General features: G+C 41.2%; 1 protein-coding gene across 5 annotated transcripts in view; it reads right to left on the bottom strand.

Annotated features, from left to right (window-relative positions):
* The window catches only part of kcnab2a (potassium voltage-gated channel subfamily A regulatory beta subunit 2a), a 123,192-nt gene that overhangs the window by 21,901 nt on the left and 74,373 nt on the right, over nt 1–26,918 (bottom strand). For 4 of the 5 annotated variants that reach the window (XM_033626765.2, XM_033626764.2, XM_033626766.2 and 1 more), the window contains 3 exons: nt 5,527–5,570; nt 4,252–4,289; nt 3,874–3,953 (listed from right to left, as the gene is read on the bottom strand). In XM_033626765.2, the coding sequence (XP_033482656.1) occupies nt 3,874–3,953; nt 4,252–4,289; nt 5,527–5,570 (162 nt within the window). Of the gene's footprint in view, nt 1–3,873; nt 3,954–4,251; nt 4,290–5,526; nt 5,571–20,261; nt 20,598–26,918 lie in introns of those variants that run through there. The other variant, XM_033626762.2, reaches the window with a different exon arrangement.

Below are 26,918 nucleotides of genomic sequence, written 5' to 3'. Positions count from 1 at the left end.
ATTAGTCGGAAGTCGCAATTCCTGCTTGTACAAGAACAAAACAAACCCTCAAAAGCCCAAATGATGTTAGTTTTAAAAAAAAATTAACAAAAATTTAACAAAATTTAAATTACAAATAAATTTCTCTGCCATTTCGGAAACATTTTCTCTCTTTCTTTTTTTCTGTGAACGCTTTTGTTTGAGTCACGGAGTGGAGAAATGATCAGCTGATCTGTTTGTGGTCCAATCGTTGAGAGCTGAAAATGCAAATGCAAAGAACTCAAAAATATGTTTTCACCTTTACAAGCAGAGGAAGCTGTGATATTTTAGGGATCGTGCTTTAATTATAACCCCTGGATATGTGTATTTATTACTTATTTTATTCCTCCCTTGTTTCTCACTTATTAAAAGGTAAATTAAATGAAATATAAACACGGGTGCAGTCTGCTGATCTAACAAGCAGCACAGGTAGAGCAGGTGCTGAATTTCTACTAGCTGTTTTAGACCCTGCCAGCTGGACCCACACCTTTTTAAACAACAAGCACTCAAGCGCTCCCCTGAGAGCAATAATGTGTGTGTTTGTTTGCGTACTAGTGTGCGTATATGTGTGTGTACATGTGTGTGTGTTTCTGGCAAACACCCACACAGTGCCCAGTGTGTTGCCCTTCTGAAATGTGAGTAATCTGAGAGCCCAAACAGAAGGTACAATGTGCCTTGAGCAGGTTGACTTTCTTCATCCATCCATTAATTAGCTCTTTATGCCAGCGCCGAGTCGATGTTATGACTTACGGCACAACTCAATGACCACAACGATGCATTATTCATGCATTTACAATATTTTATTACTTTCAGATTTCTCTGTAATTATGCTTCCAATTTGCCACTGGTTTCACACAATACCATGCAATTACTATGCACAGAGCAAAATGCCTCAGCCTGAAAGAAAATGTAGAAGGAAATTACTTGCATATTATAAATGTTTTGATGCATATGTGTTTGCTGATAACAGCAGCTACACAGCAATTATACATATTTATTTATACCTCTAAGAAACACTGGCCTGCATATTGGCACGGATACACTGGTTATGAATCAATATCTAAATATCTGTATGTACTGAATGTTTGTTTTGAGACAGTGTCTCTGTTTTGTAGGGCTATGAGCCAGAACAAACATGCCAAACAAACAGCCAACCACTGCCATATGCTGTGCATGAGCAGAACAAGGAGTGTGAGCCCAGCTTACAAACCTCGTTTATCAGTCCACGCTCGAGACACAGGATCCACCTTACAGCAGCCGACTGTACAGCCACCAGCACCACTTCACCCTCTCTAAGTCTGACTGATGAGGGAGTAGCATTAAGCCAGAACCAAGGACTTCACATGAAAGCTTTTTCCGTTCTGATGTGCAAAGTGCGTGATTTGTTTTACTCCCCTGTATGTGTGTAATATAAGCTCCTCGGCGCTGCTTTGCAGTGGAAGCTGTCAGGATTAACACCTGTGCAACGCATTCCGAGCTGTGTGACATGCTGTCACAAACATTTGCATGTGTCTAGCAGATTTGTCCTTTCTGTCGAACTGTGGTTTGTTTTATGAGGGCACGATAATCAAAGTAATAGTAGGTAGAACTTCTGCACAAAAGGTCAACTTTTTCCAGCCCTATCTTAAATCAACAAGGCAGACAGATTGTTTAAAGCCTCCCAGAACAATGAAGCATGTAGTGATGACGTTCAGTAGACAACAGCTGCTGAGGCATTAAATGAGGAAAACCACTGAGACCTGCTGCATGTTTCTTGCCTTTGTGTTTTCTTTTGATTTGTGTGTGCATGTATGCGTGTGTGTGCGCCACACAGGCACTATGACGCATCTCCCAAAACATAATGGCAAAACTAGGCTATTCTTGGGAGGATTTAAAAAAGGACTTGGTGCTGTTAATCAGAGATACTGTTTGCAAAGGATAATCCCTTAGATTATTTCAAAGCAACCAAGTTACTACAAAGCCAGATTAATCCACACAAAATTAAACCATCACTACATTCAGCAATAAGGCAGTACAAGGCTGCTTTCTGAGGTTAAAAATATCAACACTGGCTGCCCTGCAGATTTAGACCAAGGCTATGAATATCTGAACTCTCATGAATGCAACAATCACAAGGTGTTACTGAAAAAGAAATTCAGGTCTAAGAGCAAGGACAGGGACATCAATCTGCTGCCTCCATTAATGTGTCACTGGAACTACTTTGTGGCAACAAAATAGTCCCATGAGAAGGGCTGACAGTGATAATGTGGATGATAAAGTAACAAGGACTTTCTTGCTTTCTGATTAGTTTTCTGCAGAACCTTCACAACTAAACAAAATCACATTTACCTTCTTTGTTCTTGGATTGTGTCAAACCTTCTGCACATTAAACATTTACATGGCTTGACACCTATTGTAGAGTAACAATGTGTTTTTCTGATTTGGGTAAACTGACGAGGAATGTGTGTGCTTCGTTGAATAGTCAATTGAACTTCGCAAAGAGCCACACATTTCAGTGGCATTTAAAGAACTATTTGGTTACTGAAAAAAGTGACACACAAATTTAAAATGCTCTTAAAATATACTCAGTATTTTTTCAGATGTTGAACCTTACAGATTGAACTGTGCCCATTTGACCTTTCGCTGAGCCCCGCCCCTTTGTGATGGTCCGTCAGACTGTCAGAGTAAGCATGGAGCCCACACTGTAACTAACTGCACTCCCTGAACAAATATTATCATATTTTAGTAACAATGAAACAGTGATTCCAGAGAGAAGCAGACAGAGGGGTCTACAGTCTGTGTTTGAAGGATATAACCAGGATGTCAAACTGACTCAGCAGCAACAACAGGTTAAATAGACAAAGATAGTTAAAAGCTAAAGTTAGAAGCTCGCTGATATTGAACCAGCTGTGTGGCATCACAGTGTGTGCAGATGAACAGTCTTTGGCTTCACCCCCGTGCTGCTACCAGCACCTGGACCTCCAACGCCGGACAGGCAGGGATCTCCAAGGAGAGTCAAACAACGTTCATCTGCGTACACTACGATGACACACAGCTGGTTGAACATCAGCAAAGTTTCACTGCTTCCCTTCACTGGTTCCTGTACAGCAGGGTCGGTCTTTGTTTCACTGTTATAATCATTAAAAAGCAAAAGCAGCATGTGTATACATTCAGTAGGCTATATCTTCAGTAGCTAGCTAGCTAACCCTGCACTTTTCAGGGTTTGATTTTGGTTTTGGAACAGGGAAGAAACGTATATCTTTTTCCAACCTCTCCAGGTAACGAGTATCATTAATAGACGACATGCCCCAGGCACAACGTTTAGCTGCAAATCCACAAAACCAGCCTGAAAATGAAGGAAATCTGAAATCATTGCATTAGAGTCAATGGAGCACAGCTGTGTTGTTGTTGGACCCCGGTCTGAGCCGGCCTGATGCTACATGATGATTGGCCAGTCTGCGTGCGGAGGCCGACTTAGCGAAGGGTCAATTTTGACTGTTTTCTGATTCTTCTCTTACTTTTAGACTAGGCGACTAGTCTAAGATTAAACTTCTGTTTAAATGTCAGGGAAATGAGTCGTTAGGTACAGCCCTAAAACTGTGCCTGTAAGTATCAAGGATTGTGTTACCATGAGTAGAGACAAGACACTGGCAACTCCCTCAGAGCACAAGTCTGAACGCAGCAATGCAGTACTTACATTCTTTCTAATGCCCTGAATAATGTGGCTCACACCTGCACCTTACACTCCAGCAAAACAACTACATCGAGTACATAAACTTAACCCGATGCTTTTATCATCAATCACTTGTGAGCTGCTTGCCAACTTTAAGTGTTACTGCTCACTGCTATGTGACCTGTGGCACAGGATATACTTACTTCCCAGCAGCGTAGACCTCCGCTGTGTCAAACAGATTGATGCCATTTTCATAAGCCAGAGTCATCAGCTGCTCCGCCATCTGTTGAGAGATCAGGGGAGAGGGAACAGAGTGGGGGGAGGACGGGGTGAGAGACCTCTGATGTGAGGTGTCAGGACTTTTCAATTATTTAACTTCCTTCGCAGGACTATAGGTGGCTGTGATGGCTTTGCCTTCCAACAACATGTTTACTCTCTGGCTACTGACTCCCTCTGGCACTTTGTGTTCACTATCAGTAAAAATAGGCTTCCTGAGCAACCCAGGATGTGCCAGATCATGTGGAGGGTTCCAATTCCCAAGCTTTGACTGATGGAAGATGACAAAATCCATCTGCTCTCACCTCATCCGTTATCTGTCCACCGAACGTCACCCATGTTCCTACAGAAGATGACAAGGAGCAGGGGTCAGAGCGTTAAGTGCATAAACACACACATACACACAGACGAGCAAGTGAACAGTGATACCACATGTTCTGCACAATTAAAACTGCACATTGAACTTGTTTCAGGTACACTACTTAAAAAGAAAAGGCGCTCAGTTTGGATATATTAATATATTTGAGCCATTTCTGCCGAGTCACTGGAACTTTCCACTGTATTTTCACTCTGGGCCCAATTTTACACCTGGTGCAAAGCGCTGCATGGCACAATGCAACTGTCATTGCTTGTTTCAGACCAACGCAGTTGTCATTTTAACAGCCAGCACCCACAGTGTGTAAGTAGCAAATGTACTTGCGCCCACTTGTGCACCCATAGGTGTGTGGGTCTTTAAAGGAGGTGTTGTCAGGTGCAATGTCAGGTATTGCTATTTTGATGCAGCACAAAGTGATTGTGCCCCTGAACGACAAAAATCAGGTCTAAAGTCAGAGTGGTGGAGTATGTTATTCAGATAAGGATGTGTCTACATAGACAGGTTCACAATGTGCGTACACGTGTTGTACACACAGGGATGTGTGGATGGGTTGTGGGTGGGTGAAATAATTTCTTCATTTATAAAGTATTATTTACATTCTCTAAAATGTGAACATAGCAGAGAGCAGAGCAGAGCTGCTGCTTTGCAACAACCCCCCCGTTAAAAGAGACGCTGTGAACATTTACGCACAAGGAGCAGCATAACTTTATTGATTATTTCAGAAGCCAAAAGTTCAGTTCTGTTTCCTCTGTCAAGTTTATAACTACAATTAGTTTTGCTGCTTAAATGTCCCATGATATTTGCTGCAGTGACATTACAGATCATACTGCATTACTGTCAACAGAAACCTGCTTGCCTCTCCAATTTGCTGATTCTGCCATGTGGGCTTTGATTGGCTGAATTTATGTAATGTCCAAAACAGATATGATTTTTAAGGGACTAAATACCCTTTGCCCCTTGCACCTTACTGTGCGCCCATATTATGCACCGTTTAACTAGCAGAAGTGTTGAACATGCCCTAAATGCACTTGTGCCATGCACTATAGATCGTTTGAACACAGCCCTTTGTGTGAAAACACTATTTTCTCCCTATTTAAAGATAAAGGACTGTGGGGTTATGAGTTCCCCTCACAAATCTGCTACACAAAGTCTTTGGTTTTGCAGCAAACTTCTCAGTATGTCTCATGATCCAAAATACTCTTACCTAATCCGAGGCAGGATACCCGCAGGCCAGACTTCCCAAGGTTTCTGTCAAAACAGAGAGCATTACGTTAACATTAATGCAGAACTGAGGTGACAGTGATTTGTGATATTTTACACTCGGTGGCTGTGACTGTGAGACTCATTTTTAACTTTCATTGATTGATTGATAAATAAATAAAATAAATATCCCCATCACTCTTCTGTAATGTGAGGAAAGGCTGTCACTGCAGTGGAAGCTTTAAGTCCTGAAAGCTGAGAAGAACAGCAGCGTGCATCTACAGCAGCACTAACACATGTGTGGTATGTTGGATGTTTAAGGAGGGACGGTAACACGTGTGCTGACAATGAGAGTGCGTGTGTGTGGTTAAATGTCAGAGGAAAGTCAGAGACAGGAAATGGGTCTTAAGCAGGCCCACCATGACATCCACTGAAATTTCTCACAGCACACCAGGATCCCTCAGCCACCATCTGACTAAAATCCCCCCACAGCAATGCAGAAGCTTCACTCCTCACAACAACTGGCTCCTAAAGCTGGCGTCTCTGAGCCTATCACAGTGCAGACAGACCCCTCTGCTGACAATCACAGCTTTGGTTGGGCCTTTGATTCTTTTGTGCAAGCTTTTAAAACTTATCTAAGACGTTTATGACTCCTAGTAAAAAGCACTGAAATAACTGATCTGGTTGAATTTGTTGTTATATATATTTTTCCAGGAGGAATTCAGAGTGTATCTCTGGACCTTAATAGTTCTGTTTCATCAGATATCTTTGATACAAGAAATTGTACAAATACACAAAATGAAGTGTGCTACCTCTGGTCAACCTACTTCAAGAGATAAGCTGGCAGTGTAAAGAGATAAAAGAAATGTGGCATCAGAGATGATGTAACATGTGCAGGAGTCAAAGTGAGCATGTGGGAGGATATCTAATATATTTTTATAAGACTGCCTGTATAGAAATACAGTTGAAATGAAAAGGAGTAGAAAGGAAGACAGTGGATAGGTGTGCTATGTGTGTGCTGATGTGTGTTACATGACTGCGCTTGTGACTGCATGTGTGAGTTGGACTATGTGCGTGTGTGTGTGTGTGTGTGTGTGTGTGGGTGTTTTGTGAAGCCATGATAAGATTGCTGAATTGCTGCAGTGACTAACAAAACACTTCATTCACTGTGGTCTGAACACCAAGTCCAAAATACTGACAAGAACATTTAAAATAAATATGGAAATCTCACTGGTATCACATCCCCTCTAAGTAGGCTAAGTGGGCTACGTTTGTGTTGTAGTGAAACAAAAAAAAAAGGTTCTTTAAATGCTTTAAGTTTCTTTTTGATGTCTTTCCATTTATGTTCTATTTTAGACAAGTTAATCCAGTTAAACGTTCACATCATTAGTTCCACTCTTACTTTGCTAAACCACCATGGATGCAAGCACTGTTTCTTTCATTTATATTCTTTGTTTTCTGACTTAAGTTACTTAAAATCACAGTTAAAATCAACCTTTTTCGGAGCTGTCCGAGGTTTCAGTGAGAATGAAATAATTTCTGGTTTGTTCATTTTCCAAAGTGAAGCTTTTGGATCAAACTTATCCACAACAAAGAGCCTCATTAAAAGGATCTGATTTGGTCAGTGAGGTCTGTAATCGTGTTACAGTTTGAATCCGAGAGCTCGCTAACGTCATGTATAGAAGCCCGCTGACTTATAAGCAAACACAGTCAGTCATGAGGGAGAAGAGAGAAGACGATAAGGGAATCCAGTGGGACAACGTGCCCTTACGGTGCACTGCAGTGACAAGGTTAACACAAGTCCCCTCTGGCAAACCACTGGAGCCAATCTACAATTAACTGCCTCTTAATTGCATGAGTGAAATACCCCCTCGGGTGGGGTGGGGGGGTGGGGGGTCACACACAGAGATAACTGAAACCAAAAGCAGTGTACTGACTGAAACTGCTAGTGGAGCATATAAGTGTTTTTAATGATGGACTGAGACATCTGCCTCGTGCAAAGTATCTGCTTAATGCAAAATTCTGCTTGACTGCATCCTCTAGTAGAGTTTGTCTCTAAACACTGTAGAGTGCTACTCTAGGATTTCAGGCCTTACACTACTCTAGACTTAAACACCTAATGTGATTAAATGAATTAGTGTTGCTTAATATGTTAATTCATGTTCCAGAGGCATGTTCAGAAAACGAGATGCATAGTAAACCTTTCTAATTAGACAAACTAGGAGCAACTGTATACACATGCTTCTAGAGTTTCACCATTTTCATCAGCGTGAGTTAGGGCTTATCACAAAGCAAAGCTTAAAATGTAAGTGTTGCATAAGCATGCTTTAACCATGCATACTGCACATACAGTACCAGTGCATTTAAGCACTTCCCCAGACCTAAAAATAAGTAACCAGGATATCAGAATACACATGGCTCTGCCCTTGCCTTTGTTCTCATTGTAAGGATGTCCCTTTGTCAGCACATTGTTGTGTTCAATATTTTACTAGACTGGCCTTGAATACTGCACTGTGCGTTGTTGCGATGACCCTCGGCCTCGGCCTGTAAGCAGGCTGGGGTCAGGTTCCCGCTGATCCTCAGCAGACATGAACCTCAACAGTAAAGTCATCTCTCTCACATCCTTCTCAATAATGAAGGAGACAGGCACAGTACAAGACAGCAACACCACTGCAGCCACAGGGACAAAGACTGATGAGAGACGTAGTGACTCCAGCACATGTCAAGTCCAGTTGTTTACTTAGAAATGCAGGTAACCTTTCTCTGAGTCAACATTAGCTTTCTGATCCATCAGCCTGGAGCTCAGGTGGACAAAGCAAAGGTTTTTATTTTGGTGTATTGGTTTATTTGATTGAGGATGGCTTGGGGATCTATTGGGGGCTTGGTTACACAAAGGTTGCATTTCACTTCAGCTTGACACAATGAATCCTGCTTGTCTAAATCAATCACTCAGCTCTGCTGATGACTTTGGCCGCCATTCATGGAAGCTGACCAGAGGAAAATAGTGGAGGTTATTTTCCATCAAGGTCAACATCAGGTAAGGCATATCAGAGGTGACCTCACCGTTCAGTCATTTATTATTGACTACTGAACTGCTGAATCCAGTAATCAAACAAAAAAAAAATACATAAAATAGAAAATAAGATATGTGGATCACAAACACAGCAATAGAAAGTATACAAAGATAAATATTAGTTGGTGAACATTAGCTCAGCGACTCATCCTACCAGCAGCTGAGCCATTGTACCTCTATGTTCTTGCCTGAAGTTAATGTGGAAACAGACAACTTTTTAATTCCCCTCCCAGTGTTTCCAAGGGGTTTTATTGTTGGCGCCACTGTGGCAAAGACAGCTGAATGTTATTCAGTTTTCCTCAGAGTCCAGTAACTACCATCATTACAGGACACGCTGCATTTTGTTGTCCACAGTGACTTCGGTTGTTTCACTGTCCACTATTTCTGCTACTGGGGCTGCAAAGAACTTACACTGATACTCTTTGGTAACTGGGGACAGCTACTGATAGCTAATGGGGAAACCAAAAGCGCTATCCTCTTCCTGCAATAGTTGACGCACTTCCTTTGTGCCGTAAATCAAGCTATCATTTTCCCAGGAGATCAAACCCAGTGACAGACAGAACTGCAAAAGCAATGCTTATAGAGAACCAATCCAAATCAAATGGTGTCAACATTCTATAACCATTAATCAACATCTACTTCATAATTATAAGTTAAAGCAAAAAAAATGGTCTATTTCCAATTTAATTATGTTTACTGTGAGCAATGCTCACTGTATGATTCACCTTGCCAATATGGCATCCATATTTTATCTACACAAATCCTTGTGGTGGGAAATATTATCCTGAACAATGAAAGACATTTTACCAACCAAACAAAAACAAACATTCAAGGACAGACAGGACAAATAAATAGCAAGCACTATTCAATGCCCGTCTTTGTTGCATGGCACATCCACAGCATACGGAAAATGTCAGTATCACTTCTCAATAACCAACACAAACCAGGCTGGTCACTCCTGTAGTCGACAAATACCAAAAACAGACAGTGTATTGTGTGACTGTGAACACTGACATATGAACAGAATGTTGTGACACAAAACCAAACTTGTAAGTTCCCCAAAAAGCAATAAAGAAAAAAAACAACTTCTAACTGTTGATGTATTCTTTATCTATAAAAGGTCATTTACTATGAATACTACACACTCCTTTGATGGGCGAAACAATTAGCTTCAAACAAAGCCTGTAGTGACCTCTGCCGACCAATCAATGCTATTTAAAAAATGCCCAAAAGTGACAATGGCATGCATCAATCTCTGAGAGTTGTGACAGTACAGTCAGGGTTGTCTTGAGATGTTGAGCTGAACAAACAGCCAATGACAACGACAACACCATAACAGGACGACACTCTTGCATGTACTAATTATGGTCCAGTACTAAAGGACTATAAAATACTGTGATGAAAACAAATTTGTCTTTTGAGTTGGGGGGGTTGGAGAGGCAAGGTACACCGTGGACAGGTCGCCAGACTATCGCAGGGCTGACACATCGAGACAGACAACCATTCATGCTCACATTCACACCTACAGCCGATTTTAGAGTCGCCAATTAGCCTTTCCCCAACCTGATTGTCTTTGGACTGTGGGAGGAAGCCGGAGTACTGCACAGAGGGGCTCTCCCACCCAGGGTTGAAGCAGGAACCCTCTTGCTGTGAGGCGACAGTGCTAACCACTACACCACCGTGCCGCCCGCACATCTATGTAAGCTATTCTTAAATGAACCAGTCAGCAATCATTATCATGCTTTACTTTATGTCATCTAAATCAGCCCAGAATATTTATTGTTTATTTCAGCAAGTCAGAAAACCCAGACCTGCACGAGACACACCTGCTGTCCCAGCAAAAACAATTTTCAACAAATTTTGGGGATGTGAGTTGATGATACGTGCAGTCTACTGTTAGAACCTTTGACTTATAACTTAAACATAACCCCCCCTTATAACCCCCCCAGCTGCTACAATGTTTCTGTTTACACAGTTTATATACTGGTTTCTGTTTTTGCACTACACTGTTTACACTGCGTATATACTGGTTATTCTGTTTTGCACTACACTGTTTACACTGTTTATATACTGGTTATTCTGTTTTGCACTATTTATTTATTCTGTTGTTTACATTCTGTTTATCTATTTATTCTCTATTGCACTCATTATTATTATTATTGTTCTTGTTTTTTAGTTACATAGACTATATTTTTAATTTTTAAACTGCCCCATAATTCCATCTCTGTTGTAATCCGGAAGCCAAGCAACGACATTTCGTTGCCAAAATCTCACTGCTGTGTTTTTTTTGTGCAATGACAATAAAGGAAGTCTAAGTCTAAGTCTAAGTCTAAACAGGTCATCAACTAAATGCCGACCATGTCAAATCTGCTGTAATTGTGTGTTTTGGTTGAAAGGACTTGATATAAACAGGAGCAGATCTACATAAATTCCTTCTAGATTAAAAGCTTTACATCAAAAAAACATGAGTTGGTTAAGTCTTAATAAGAATGAGAGAGGAGCATCAGGAGGGACTGCAGGTATGCAGTCAGCAGACTGGGTGTGAGAGAGGACTTAGAGTCAATGTCAAGTCAGCGAACAGGACAGGACGGGACAGGACAGGGTGATGAATGAGGAAACAAGGTCACAGAGCTGTAAAGAGGAATGTGTTGAGAGATATGTTCACCGTACAGAACTATTAATACTACCTAACTCGTGGCTTCGACTTCAGAAAAACACACAGACTGAATGTCATGAGCTCGTGTTAGTTGCAGGTGGTTTCCTCCTCCATTCAGGTTTATGTAACATCCACTTAGCGGAAGGAGCGACAGTGGAGAATATTGGATTAGAAATGTCCTGACTAGGCAATAACAGAGAGGAATCGGGTGAAACACTTTGCTCTGTAAAAGCTGCTTATGCACATTACCTGAGATTAAAGGAACAGTTTGTACAAATATTAACATTTCACCATTATCTGTCTCTTTCCATCAGCAGAATCTGACCTGATGTATCCAATTATCTTCGATTCCTCATTGGTGTAAAACATGAATGGCTGTACGCTTCATTGTGAGGCTCTGTTCACTTACTGCCAGCTGGATGACCGTTTTTGTTTCAGATAAAGACCAAGATGGATTTGCGGGGGTGAGTTGTGACTATAGGTGAATGGATAAGGACTTTTTTTCCTGAGTTAAACTGTTGTGGAACAGTTTGACATTTTGGGAAATAAGCTAATCTTTTTTCTTGCCAAGTGTTAGGCAAGAAAATCGACTAAGAAGGAAACGATTGGTTGAGCTCAGCAAAAAGACTGGAAGCAGGAGGAAACAGCTAGTCTAGCTTTGTCCAAACACGATTAAAAAAATCCATCTTACTGCACCTCTCAAGCTCACTGATTAATATGTTTTTATAACTTTGGAAAGAGCCAGGTCCCCACTTCCCCCACCTGGTATCGATCTTGTCATCTGACTCACAGCAAAAAAAAAAAAAAAAAAGCATATTCCCCAAGATGTTGAAGTATTCCTACAAGTTCACACCTCAACACAGGACTATAACTGAACAGGAGATCCTCTAAATTTGCCCTTCCCAATCATCAGTTTTGTTGCTTTCAGTTCTTGAAGCTTGCATATTAGCCTCCATGTTTTGGTATACACACCATAAAATACATGATGATATTGAGTCCCAACCGACCTCTGACCCTGAGATCTCGCTCAAACATGTATTATCTTGCTGTTGAGAAATGCCCCTTTGCCCCTACTCCTGTCAAAACTGAAATGAGTGTGTTCTCACATGCTTAAAGGCAGGTTCGAGACCAAACAGAAGCAACCCATGAGCCTGGACTGTTGCAATGACCTCCGAATTTTCCCCCAGCCTTGCAACCAATGTGGAGCTGTCAGTCAAATGTCATGTGATTACTTCCAGGCTACATATTTCATCAAAGTTCCACAGTTATACTAGTTGCAGTGCTTATATCTTGTTGTGAGGATGTTAACTTCTTGTGAGGAACCTTCTGGTCATTTCCGCTCTTGTGATGTGATTCGATGACCCCTTATCTCTCATGGAAGCCATTAACTGAACACACGCTCAGTCATACACAGTGTAACTGGTGTTTGCTTGCAGCGCCATCCTTGACAGTAGCCTGAGAGCACGTCAAATGTGATTTCATTTGTAAGAATGAATCTAGTTTCATACATACTGTATAGCAGCCAGAAACATAAAGCCACTGGCATTAAAGCACTTTAAGACAGATGTAAATGGCAGTTGTTGTTGTCTTTTTTTTCAAACTTGGGACACGAACAGATTGCAGGCTCAGAGGGTTTTCCTCAGGCTGAATTTGTTTTTCTTCTAACTCGGGCGTTTTCAGCAGCTCTTGTCTAGGGATAAATCTGCCAGTGCCCACAGGGACGGAAAATCTTCTGCTATACGCTGGAGAGAAACGAGGGAGAAACTTATTAGAACCTGCAGGGGATTCCAAGTCTTAGCGACGGTTCTTATACTGTATCTTTAATGTCACACTGAGCTGAGCTCATGCTTTTAAATCGACTGTCATAGCCAAAGGATACACATAGAGTACATTTACTGACAATGCCAACAGATTAAATGTATATAATCCTAAATTTGATGGAAAAACTGAGTAAATCTAACTTAAATGGAAGAAAACTGTCTGTCTGTCCTTCAGTTTTCTCAACAACCATTCATTTGATCGACCTCTCACTTGCCAGCTGAGGACCCAAGAAAGTACGGTGTTGAGTGCGAGCTTTTGAGATCTGCCGGACATATTCATTAGTAGAATATTATGTACGCATTGTGTAGTGTATTAAGACAGGAGCACTTTTAACTGTTACAGTGCTGAACAGCATGCTGGGTAAAGCTAGCCTCCTGTCGTTCGCTACAGTACATTCAAGAATAGATTATAAAAAGAGGCCGGAGATGTGTCATTGTAATAAATTTAAACATTTCAAGCATCAGCAATTCCATTTTTGGAATGAACGCTTTTGTTACTGGGATTAGCCTGGTCCCAAAAAGCTGGCTGTTAGCTTATATTCTATGCATATACTGTAGCATAGTTGGGGGAGACAGTTATGTAATGGCAGTTATAATGCTCAGGAGTCGGGAAAGAGTCAAGTGGTAAGTTCTGACGTTGAGCAGTTCTCCAAAAAGCTGTAAGCAAAGCAGCACTACTAGAGGCAAAAGGGCATTACACTAGTATCTTTAAAGTCAACAAACAACGTGACAATAATGCATTAAAAGAAGGCAGCAAACAAAATCACCAATAGAGCAAAAACAATTAGTCGATTAATCGATAAGTGTATTGACAGAAATGATTAATCCATTAGTTGTCAACTATTAAATTAATTAAACTACTATTTTATTTCAATGAAAACTCTTTGATTCCCGCTTCTTTATGTGAATATTTTCTGGTTTCTTTACTCCTGTATGAGAGTAAACTGAATATCTTTGGGTTGTGGATATAACAAGACATTTGAGAACATTATCTTGAGCTTTGGTAAAAACTGATCAACATCTTTTAACATTTTCTGATCAAACAACTTATCAGTTCATTGAAAAATTAATAAGATTAAACAACAAGGAAAAAAATCAAAAGTTTCAGCCTTACCGAAAATTAAATGGAAAACATCTTAGAATCGATTCATTGTTTTGAGTCTTTTTTCCCCAAATTCTTTGGTTCCAGCTTCTTAAATTTGAATCTGAAGATGTCACCTTGGGCTTTAGTGAATCTGATTGACATTTTTTTGCCATTTCTGGCATTTTATAGACAACACAAGTTTGTTGCATTCCTAATTATAAGCAAGCTAATAACAAAAAATACCCAAGCTGTAGTGACTCGCTCTAACCAGCTTGTACATCCTGCTGATAAAAAAGGAGATTGCGTGGGCCACTGTATCAATTTAGAGCAAACTGGTGCCATCTGCCTAATTAAAAAAATGTTGAGGTTAAATATTCATAATACACATGACTAAGCATAACACTGCGGGGTAGATGGGATTTTCCCCTGCTGGCTTGTGCTCTCTTACTTTCTGAAGTCTCCTGCTACAGTGCAGTCTCTCTTCTATTTGTGCTCCATTATTTCCTCAATCAGATGTTACATAATGCATGGTTCAAACGCTTCTCATGCAGAAAGAAACGCTAAACACAAATTTCATTGTCAAAACAAATCTGTTGATTCAGTGCTCATTTGTAAATCTGAACCCATCTCCTCACTGTGGGCAGAATCACAGTCTAGTGTGGCGGCTTTATAAATACAATAACCTCACAGAGAACATTTGAACACATAATTGTGCACTGAACTTTAAACGAAGTCATTATTAAGTAAAATTAAATTCCTGCACACATACATGATGAAACAGAGGGACTACAAGACTCGTCTCTTCTTGGCACTGCACAACAGAATTAATAAATCTAGGCTATTTCTAGAGCATATAAGAAAATAACATGCAGAAGAAGGAAATGAGCACTGCTAAAACACACACACACACACACACACACACACACACACACAGGCTCTAATTAAACTCTATCAGTGAGGCAAAGAAAGAACAGCTGTCTTCATTTTCTCCTTCAGCATAACACAAGTGTGTCTCTCACATGCAGACACGCTTATAGGCACATAGGCAAAACACTCCACAACAACCCGCCCCATCTCCCTCGCTTTCTTACACACCAACACAGACAAAACCTCAGTGCATACAGTGAAACACAAGCCTACATCAATAAACGAACCATCCCACCGTTTGGCAATTTCTCTCCACATGCCCTGAGCAAACAGATGGCGAATGTTCTGTGCACATTTAAGATGGTACCTAAGTGGCTACTGTGGGCCTGAAAATCTGCGCTGCGGATGAGTCTTAGTATTTACATCAGAGTGGCCAAAGTGTACTCCTGTATGCGTGTTCTGTTCAACTACCACGGTCTATTTATGATTCATATTTTAAGGGGGAGTGCAGGCTGTGGAAAGCTGGCTCTCTGATGAAGAGCCCTCAGAATGCAGGAAAACGTCCCAGCATGCACCCACACTCACGACGCCCCAAATCTCACACCCACTGCTTTTGTCACCCGGTGCCTGAGCGTTGCATGCTTTTGCATCCGTGTAATAAAATATTGGACAAAAAAAAAACTATGCTCAGCTACTTCTTTCTTAAAAATTCCTGGATAAGGACTGAAACATTTCCACAGTTACACACCACCAATTCAGTTTTCCTTCTGCAATTACAGCTAATAATACAACAAGGAAACATTAAAGGTCCAGTGCGTAGGATTTAGGGGGATGTGTTGGCAGAAATGAAATCTAATAATACTAATAAATGCTAAAAAATAATAATACTACTAATAAATATGTCTGACAGATCTTATATAAGAATTGTTGTGTTTTCATAACCTTCGTAAATGTGGGTCGAAGTTTCTCCCATCAAGTCTGTTTTTATACATCACAACTTTTGCAATGGAAGTAGTGAATGCCACTTTCAGGCCTCGTTTTGTGCGTACGCAATGTTTATAAATGAAACCCCTGGTCCGTTTGTTTTGAATAGGAAGAGACCTCTGCGGATAACGTGGCTCCCCATAAAAACCTCCTGAACTTCTGGATCTTAAGTTAAGAGAGGAAAAAGGTAGCAGTCCGTCTGCAACATGCCAAACAGCGTACGTAGGACAAACGCTAATTTGTAACGTGAAATGGCTTTAGTCAGTGTTTTTACCAGTTTTAATCACACGGTCCATTTGTTTTGGAGAGGAAGTCTTCTGGTTAAAACCTCCTGATCAAAGAACACTACAGGAATTCTAACCAGGAGAAGGTTCAAATCATAGACACTGAACCTACAAATGTGTGCACTGATAATTAATGTGTACATGTTGTAAATCTCCCACCTTCTCCTCCCATTCATGACTTCATAAATTCTGCCATCTGTTCCATCAAGTCACTTCAAGGTGCACTAAATGAAAACAGATCTGGCGGCATGGGCCTTTTTTAAAGCGGCGTCTTATCTCTGTGATTTATAATGATACATCGCAGCTTCACACAACGCCGTGGTGGGATTTAAATGCCATCCGCTTACACAACACTGCCAGTAGCTATTTACTGTGGCTGTGACTCACTGTCAACTTTACAACCAAAAGTGGACCTCCAGAGATGCGAGGAATCCTACTGACAGTCTGGGCTAAGGAGAGTTACTTGTAGATTTACACCAGGAGAGGAGGTGAGTCAGCTCTGATTTACATGGCCTCTGCAGTAAGTGATACTGAATGCAACACAGCAGAAGTGTTGCAGACAGAGAACAATACCATGCGTTGACAAAAAAAATAAAAAAATCCTCCCAAAGCACAAATGCAGTTTATTATGAGCTTTAGTCTGCACAAGCACAAAAATGGCAGTCAATCCAAAAAGTGATACGTATTCAAACTTATTCACCTCAGCATTGCTTTGCAGCAGTTTATTTGCTACGCCGACGCAAATGAAAGTGGCTCCTGTAAAGGTGACTCATTCCCTCAAGACGCTTCCTAGGTTTGGTTGCTTGAGAGAAGCGCTGATAACCAGACTGTGAAAAGCAGGGGCTTTATGGGATTGACTCCCCACCTGCACTGCCTTCCCAATCTCCCAGATATTCTTCCATTCCCTGAGCAAGACTACTTTACATAATCATAAGCCATTTTGTGTGCATCATTAATTCAGTCCTGACTGAAGTCATTTAATCACTCCTTGGAAGAGGTGCGGGCTCTCGCAGTCAAGCTTGATGATTTTAACCAGTCATGTCGTGCAGGCCCCGTGTCACATTACAGAACGGCTCAAGTCTTTGGCGAGGCAGCCCGCTAAAGCTGCCGCATCCCCTCCATATACCCTGAAAAGATGTTCACTTTGATGGTTCCCTCGGCCTTGTGGGGGAGGTCACTTCCAACATAACCTGCGTCCTCGCCCATGGATGTCGACTGACAGACTTGAGTCAGGCTCAAGGCTGCCACTCAAGGAAACAGAGAGGACTGTATGCAAATGAGGCTGATCTGAATTTCACACCACTATATTCTGCAGTGTGGATAATCGTGGAAAGTTTTGCTGGGTGGATAAGCTTTGACTGTATTCTTTTGGGGAACAGTTATAAAACCGCTAACCTTCGTCAGCTGTCAAGAAGGCAAAATGGGAACTCAAAACTGAATTTAACAGAGAAAAAAATCTTTGTGCTCAAGGATGAAAAGATAAATGCAAGGCCACTTTAAAAGGGCTCGCAAGCTTAAACTAGAGAGGCACATCTGAAAGATACACAGTGACATGAGCACAGATCACTCCAGCCTACTGTACTTCCTCTTGGGCATAGTGCCTACACCAGCATTAACCTCCCTTTCTTTCCTTTCACTCTCGCCTTCCTTCCCTTTCATTCCCATCTCTTCAGAACCACAAAACATTATGTTGTAGCCTCGGTGCATGCATCTCTGAGCCTCACGCTGCATTTAGGACTGCATTACCTTCAGTTTGCATCAGATGCAAGCCTGGTTCACAAACACAGAGCCCGTTATGTACTTTGGACGGCGCTGCGGAAGCGGAGAACACAAACAGCCGCTGGCCCCCCAAGCTGAAAATGATTTTACTCATTCAATATCATTAGCCTCAATAATGACAGAGCGCCAACATGGCGAGGCTGCCGCTAGCAAATTAGATGCAAGGGATTGTGGTGTTCCTCCAGACAGTAGTACTGAGGATGGGTGATGTGTTTCCTCAAATCAGCACCACAATCTTAATTTTTAACGCACCACAACGAATCCTGCTTTAAAGGCACAACATCACCGTGCAGTGTTTCTTCTTTAGATTTTAGGGCTTAAAAAAATCATGTAAAAAGATATACTGTTGGTTTCAATATTAAAAAGTTCTACCAGACATTTAGTCATTTATCTAACACTTGAATAACACTCCTGGTCAAACTAAAGAATATATATCTGATAAATAGGTAAAAACAAGAAAACAGCTCACAAGCTTTTGACTGAAGCTCTTCATTAGCTTTTATAATGTGAGATTACTGCACCAGTTTTGATACAACTGCAGAAACAATTATCTGCTGCACAACTCTGCAGTCAATAAGTGTTTTCCATTGTATTCATTTTCTATCACAAGAACTAGCAACACCTTTTAGCAGAAAAACAGTTTGCCTCAGTAACACTTCAACACTCTCAAACCAAGGCTAAAAAAATTAAGAATGTTTCAATATCATTAAGTTGCTAGTTGGAAAATGAAATGAACATGGTTGCAGCTGTGTTGAAATGTAGTACATGGATGCAGGTTTTAAGTGAAGGCTTTAAATCAGCATTTCTTGTCTATCAGTTGTCTTTGGTGGGCAGTTGAGTGGCAGGTGAGAAAATATACAGAGAACAGGTTATTATTGCAAAGCGACTCCTGAGTGATATATTGCATTAATGGACAGCTTGCTGCAGATCATAATGTACTGTACCATACCACGCTAAAAAATGTAATGTGAACTAATTTTCTCACCCATGCTGCCTACAGATTTTATGTCCTCTGCTACTGTTTGCATTTAAGGACATTCCACTTTACAATCTGCTCCTTTTTCAGCCCTTGTGTATACGATAGAATAATTAGAGCAACACCACACAGATAGAAGACTTTTGCATTTTGTTATTACTATCATTCTCCAAGTAAACCTTTGCCTAAATGCTAAATATGGGGTGTGGAAGATAAAACACAGTCATTAGTCTTCATGTCCCGGGGTTTTCCTGCACACAGATGGGCAAAATAATTTCCCTCTAAAAAAAAATATGAAACTTCTTCTCCACCGTGTCAGAATGAAAGCCACTGAAGTGTAGATAGCAGTAATCAGTCATCAACTGAATGAAGGGGTGCAGTAAATAGTGCAGTATCGTGTCAATATACAATGTAGTGGGCAAAAGCTATCATTATGCAGAGCGTGTGTTTCCACAGCATGTCAGGGACACTCTCTAACATGACAAGGCTTATTCTAATAGAAATGAATGACTTTATGTAGCGTTTGATTCAATAATTGAAAAAATATCTGATTTGAATATTTCTGCTACCAAAAGGATCAGCAGTGATGATAATCATTATAAGACCACATTATAAGAAGGTCAAAATGAAGAGATTATCAGTATAAAGTAAGCAAACACAAAATAATGTTTTATGATAATAGTATTCCTGCACTTTAGAGACTAATCTGGGAAAATACCAATTAGTTTCTCCTTTAAAGCTGAACAAATGCAGCTTACTCTACTTTGTTTTTGGTGCTTGTCTGTCACTCCTGTGTAGAACAGATTAAACATCAATGGCCACTAACTAAATTTTAATTACAAGCCGACCACTGAGTTTTAACTACTTAAATATAAAGAGCAGATAAAACAGCATGTCTTTCCTTCTGAGATGTTGCTGTTTTTGAGGACAGTTTGGGGAGGTTAATTCATTAGTTGCTATCATAATAATAAATGGTCATCAATCTTAAACAGGTGGGGTCTGGCAGTTCTGACAGGAAGGCTAAGGATGAAAAACTGGCATACAACAGCAAATAGTACAGATGGGCAGTCATCTCTGAGATGTACTGCAGTCTGAGCCAAGAAAAATGTGATGGTCATCATTCAAAATCAAGATTCAAGATCAATTCAGATATTTGATATCAGTGTGACAGGGGCCAAATGTATAATGACCAGTTAACAGTGCAGACATGCCGTACCTATACTTCATGCCAGTCTTCATGCTTTGCTCGCTGGAGGAAGGCACACTCTGAACAGAGAGTTGTCCGAGACTGCGAGCCACCATTGCCACTGCTCTGAACTTGCTGCGGGTGCCTGTGTTCGGGCTGTTGGCATTCTGTCGGTTTAGCCGGTCCTCCGTGGTGCGGCTCACCCCCCCACGGTGGTCCGTGCAAACTAAGGACACCTGCATCCTGGCTTTTGGCCGATACTTTAAACTCTCCTTTGGTTAAATCAGGTAAGACAAACTCCTGGGAGGTGCAAAGTCTCAGGATCCTCTGAAGAGCATGAGACAGTTCAGTCAGAAGGAGACGATCACTCCGAATCCAGCCTCACACACTCCGTTACAAATCACTGCCCAGTCGCTTAAGTGATTAACCTGCTTACAATGTTATGTAGAAAAAAAGAGGGGCAGAAAGGTGGAAGAGCTGATCAGCATGTATTCAAACAGTAGATGACCGCTGATCAGGTGAACACAACAGCCTCTCAAAGGAAGTCCAAAGCCATGCACAACATTACAGCATCTCTGCCTCAGCTGGCGTGAGAAACAAATGTGCAATCACTGCGGACTTCAGATACATTAAACATAGGTCCAGTTCAAAGCTTAAAAAAAAAGAGGAAAGAATAATCTAAATCTTCCAAAAACCAGAATCCAAAAATAAGCAGAGCTTGTGTGGTGAATTCCCCTCTGCAAGTTTTTCCTTGATTCATCCGGGTGTCCCCCTCTCGCTTTGTCTATTAATCAGAGGCTCATGAAAGGCAGATTTAGAGTCTTGCAATTTCCTTTTAAAGCTGAGCTCAGTGCTAGAGATAACACCTCTTGCTGCCAAGCTTTAAGAGTGGAAATGCATAGATCCACACAAAGGGATGGAGAGAATAAAACACGAACACACAGATCCAGGAGGTTTTCATCTCCCCGTCTGAGTCCGTCTTGACAGTTGCGCTGGCTCCTGAATATTCTACTGAATACTACTGCATGTTAGCAAAAGGGCAACCTCTTATTCACTTGCCAGCTCTGGCTGTTGTCTGGATTAAACTTACATCTGTATGCCTTGTGCTGAGCGTAAAGCTGCACGGTGCACATAGGCAAGCGATGGGGGGAGACACGGAGAGAGAGAGAGAGAGAGAGAGGGAGGGAGGGAGAGAGAAACAGAGAGAGGGAGGGAGGGAATGTGGTGGGAGGGATGTGAAGAGAAGCTATGAGGAGGAATATTCAGAGAGCTACAGCAGCGTGAGAGAGCAAGGCATTGAAATCTGTTGTGTTTACAGCAGCACTCTTAAGAAAAGGGTAGCGCATTTTTGGTGCTCCTCTTTGTGTGTCTGTTGCCCTGCAGTGCGTTTTAATATACTTTATTCTGTTTGAAGAAAAGAGGGAAGGTGAATGCTCGCTGGTCAGGACTTCAAACTGCCTATGCCCCTTGAAAAGGGGGCTCTCACGTGGGCGTGTTCAACTGCCCATGAAATATTTATTATGTAACTTTATCTGTGACAATATATGTCAAAGGCAGGGCTGTCACAGACAGTGTTTTTTGTCAATAACGCTTCACTTCTTGTGCGCGATTAAAATAAATTACTTAATCATGCATATTCCTCAACTGAGCACAAAAATAATTAAGGCTTCAGGAAACAGCGCCTGAATGCTACTGTGTAACATGTGGTTACACTGATCTGATGAACAATAAAAGCATTCTTAGAAGAGCTGAGTAGTAAAAATATGATAATGGTTGGAGGTTGAAAGTAAACACCACAGTAATTGGACTCAACGCAACAGTGGCTGCAGATTGAAGAGACAGTAGATTAGACACACGCTCCCAGTAATATAATACTGAAGCTTATCTGAGTGGACCAGCTAGTGCGCCAAGGAGATAATTAAAAGAGATGCCATCAGGGGTAGACGTGTGTAGTAAAAGCAGTCGAGGAAGCAACCTCCATCGCGGGAATCCAGCAGACAGGCTGTTGCTAACTGACAGCTCTATTCTTGGAGCTGTGACCTTTGGTCTCCTGGACTTAAATAGAACCCTGAGGGGAAAGGTGCTTTAATTCAACGGAAATCTGATTGAAATTTCACACTGTGTACAAAGAGCAGAGGAGTCAGGCTAAAGACCTCCTTTCAAACAGGGCTGGGCGATATGGAAGAAAAAAAATATTTTTGACCAAATATCTCAAAATCAATATTGCACGGCTGATTATTGGTGCTTTCACAAAATATTTACTCATTGAGATTGAGTAGGTCCAAGTTATTAATAGCTTACAGGAGCACTGTGCAATAGTCCACCTTCCACCCTCTCATCACCTCTCTCCGTCCCTGTTGCTCTTTGAATCTCTCAAACACAAAGCGCCAGCAGCTCTACCATCAACACTGCTGTGCTCACGGTTTCCATTATCTGGTTTTTGACCGAGAAAATCTGCTCAAGTCCGACATAATAAAATCTCTTCTGTTATGACGTTCAATAAAACTATTTCCCTCTGGGACTATGTAGGCCTGACACCATGTCCTAACAGCAAGCAAGCAATCATCTCTCTGTCCACGCTGAATCCGTTAAATATGCACTTCTGTTTCCTCATGTAAGCAAACCACTGTACTGATCAGCTGTGTGCTAGAGATCATGATTAAGACGTAACTACTTACAGTTACTAAACAGTGGTTCCCAACTGGTCCCACGTAAGGGTTATTTACTCACTCTACAACATGACAAATACACTGTACTTCTCACTTCAAACTTCACATGTTCGTGAGTCACTTGCGATCCATTCAGAATGGACCCGTGACCCACTTTCGGATCCCGACCCACCACCCATGAGTGAGTATTTGCTGTCCTATGTCTGTACCTTTTAAATAAAAACATATATTTTGTATTGAGATATTTGCTGGAAGACATACAATATAGCCAACAGCAAGAAGGTTGTCATAGTGATGGTCATACCAGAAACCTTCAGCTTTCATTTGAGGGTTTGTGGGTCGAGTCAGCGTAATTTATTAACACATATGTTTCTGAGTTGGGCAGCTAAGATTGGCTCTTGTAACAGCTGGGTTGGTGCAGGTTTTTAAAGACACTGACCCACGAATCACTAGTGGATATAATGACTAATTAGGTAAAGGAAAAGAAGTAGAAGAACAGCTGGAACAGCCAGAAAGTTCAGAAAATTACATCACTTAACTGTAATGCAGCCTTAGAACACAGGAAGACACAACACTTGGGATACTATGAGTACCAAAATCTAAAATATGTAGTCTCATATGTTGATATCAGTATCATACTGATATATTGCCCTGCTCTACTTTCCAATGTTCCTTCTTGTAACAAAGTGTGTGAGGGGTTTATAAAGAAGCTCCTGAACCAGCATCGTACTGAATGTGACTGCATATCAATCTCAACAGCAGCAGCCGGAGCAACATACGGGCAGAATGGATGGACTCCTGTCTCCTCTGCAGGGTTATGTCCTGGGCTTTGGTTCATGGTGATGAGGAACACATTTGGGGCCGATGCCATCCATTCTATGTTCATTTCAACAAAGCTAGTTGAGCATGAGAGCAGTCTGACATGGCGTCCCTTTACTGCAGGGCACGGTCCATGCACTCACCGCCAGTGCTGTGGAAACGTGATGCCACGATCCATTCGGCTTTGCTCCAGGGCCCCCAGGAGTCGTGACATAAGGGAAGGTACTGAAAAGTGGGAGAGGCCAGGGAGAGGAGCTCAGGCTGAACAGATACAGTGTCAGTCTTGTGATCCACGCTAAGCCCACATAATAAGCCTGATGAAAAAAATCCCACAGCCCCAACTAGATATGGGAACATGTCTCCAACAACAAGCCTGAGATGCGCCTCACAATATTTAAAAATCCAGTGAGTAGGATTTAGAAAGATATACTGGCAGAAACAGGATACAGTACGAATGTTGTCTTTAGTGTATAATCACCTGAAAATAAGAACTGTGTTTTTGTTATCTTACAATAAGCTGTTTATATCTACATAGGGAGCAGGCCCTCGTTCACAGAGTCCACCATGTGGCACCACCATGTTTCTACAGCTGCCCAGAACAGACAAACCAAACACTGGCTCTTGATAGGGCAGTTCATGCTATTTAACTAACTAGCTGGTTAACAACTATCAGTTAACTTAACTATATATATATAATTGTCACTGGTGCAATGCATGTTGGGATAGGCTGGGCCATGAAGGATTCATCTGTTGCATCCTTGAAATTCTGGGAAAGAAGGCTGCATTTCTTGGCCGCATTTGAAGGAGCTTTTGAAATGGGACAGCCTTGGTCACGCAGATGTGACGCAATCAGTCTTTAAATGCAGCCTTCGAAGGCTGCAGCCCCTCAGTTGAGGCATAACCACTGATTCGTAACATGAAACTGCTTCATCCACATCTTTACAGTTGGAAAAGGGTCTGTCCCAGTGTACGTTAAATCACGGTGGGAGAAAGAAGCTAACCAAGGAGGTAACCAAAGATGATTGGTTGAATATATGTAAGACATAATCTACCACGTCAAGCTCAGGTCTGTGGAGGGAATTCATCTGGAGAAACACTTTAAGGTTCTTTAAAACTCCCTAAATTAAAAAAATCACAAAGCACAAACCTGAACATGGTCAGTGCTGGAGAATGTGTGGTAACATGTCTGCTGGTCATTTTCATATTTTTGGGAGTGTCCTTAAGTTTCTTCTTACTTGGTAGATGTGGTTATAGAGATCACATCAATAATGAGCTCAGAGCTGGATTTTAACTTCGGTGTAATGTATTTGGGAAATGTGCCAGCTAAGCTAATAAAGCAGGACATATATTTATTACAAATACAATGAGCAGGTTGTAAAAAAGCAATAACCAGGAAATGACTGAGTAAAGAGTCTCCAACAACCTCTGAATGGATAGAAACAGCTAAGGAAATTTATGTTATGGAAAAACTGACTTTTTCTCTGAGACTAAAAAATGTGAAAAATATTGGGAAAAAAATGGAAATCTTATTTGACTTCTTGTTGTTTATTTTCTGCGGTGAATTTTGCTTTATCCCCCTCTGTATTAAGACATACAGAGTGGACGATAGCTCATAGAAAGAAAGCCTTTAGAACAGAAAGCATGAATGAGTGGAGGATTTCTCCCTCCTTAAAAATACCCTAGTCAAAGTCATGGATCATAAGGACCTTTGTGGTTTCAAAGTATGATCATAGACATAAAGGACCCATTATCCTTGATACTAAAAATAATGAAAACAAAGTACAAAAAAGAAAGAAAGAAAGAAAGAAAAAAAAGAAACTGATTTATACTGTGTTTTTACCAGTTTAAATCACTGGGTCGGTTTGTTTTTGAGAGGAAGAGACCTCTGCGGATAATTCCACTTCCAGTAAAAACCTCCTCAACAATGAACACTGACAGAATTCTAACAGGAAGAAGTGTCAGCTGCAGTCTTCACCGCTAGATGCCACTCAATCCTACACACTGCTCCTTTAAGCAATAGGGTTAATTAGAATATATCTATTTACATACAACTTTCACCTCACAGTATAACGTTTATGCTTTTACTACTCTGCCACAGCTTTTCATGGTTATTAAAGACAGTGTGACTACTGATTTGTTATGATTGCTAAACCACATGAATCCTTTGTTGACCCTTGATTTATCTGCATCTAAAAATCTACACATTTATCAACTGTTGGGCGATGCAAGGTGGAGTAATCGATACGAGCATGCATCATCCAACAGACAAGTGATCCATCACCTAAATGAATCAATACAACAACCATTTTTCACCTATTGCTCCTTCTGGCATTTTGTCCAGCTGACTGACTCTCATCACCAGATGCAAACGGTCTGTAATCTTCACTTTAACAGTCCTGTGAAATATCTAAGCTACACAACAGCACACGCACCACTGTGTTGTAGTTAATGAATGAATACACCAGAGCTATAAACTGCCACAAAATACGGCAACAGAGTGAGCAACAAATACGCTCAATCCAATAAACCATGCCTGTCACACTTACTATCATTTAATAATTCACAACAGGCACATCTGCCAACTTTCGTCAGACTGACAGCACGCGTTTCATTTGCATTGACTATATCTGGAAAACAAAAAAAAGGGACCAAAAGACCAGATAAACAGAAGAGGCGATCATTAAAGATGACTGACACCTCACCGCTGCATGAAATCATGTATGGATCCCTCTAAGAAATGTTAGCAGGCGTTGCTGTGAGCATGCCTGACAGACATTTTAAAAGGTCTACACCTACTGCTATCAAGTGAAAAGACGATAAGTGAAACACTTTATACCTCTTTTGTTGGAAACCTGTGACCTTGCTCCACATGTGCCCACTTACCAACACTCCTGCACTGCATTCATGACATTGCCGAAAGGGAGGTCTCTCATCTGCGTAACACTCGTGCTCCATAAACTACCTCTGTGTTATTTCATTACTGAAGTTTTCATTGCGTGACACATCACATTGCACAGCAGAGGACACGTCGCCTCCTGGCCTGCTAGTGATCCTGCAGCCAAAGTCAGTCTGAACAAATGCTCACACATGTATTATCTCATTCAGTCTTTTCATGCACACTTTAATCAGGATTTCTTTTCTAAACGCTATTATTGAGCAAATACTGGCCTGAACTATGAGCGGCTTTGTGTTCATTCAT

This window comes from Epinephelus lanceolatus, chromosome 1 (assembly GCF_041903045.1).
Source record: "Epinephelus lanceolatus isolate andai-2023 chromosome 1, ASM4190304v1, whole genome shotgun sequence".
Classification (NCBI taxonomy): Eukaryota; Metazoa; Chordata; class Actinopteri; order Perciformes; family Serranidae; genus Epinephelus; species Epinephelus lanceolatus.
The sequence above is the reverse complement of the archived record's forward strand: the minus strand, read 5'-3'. Positions and strand labels throughout refer to the sequence as shown.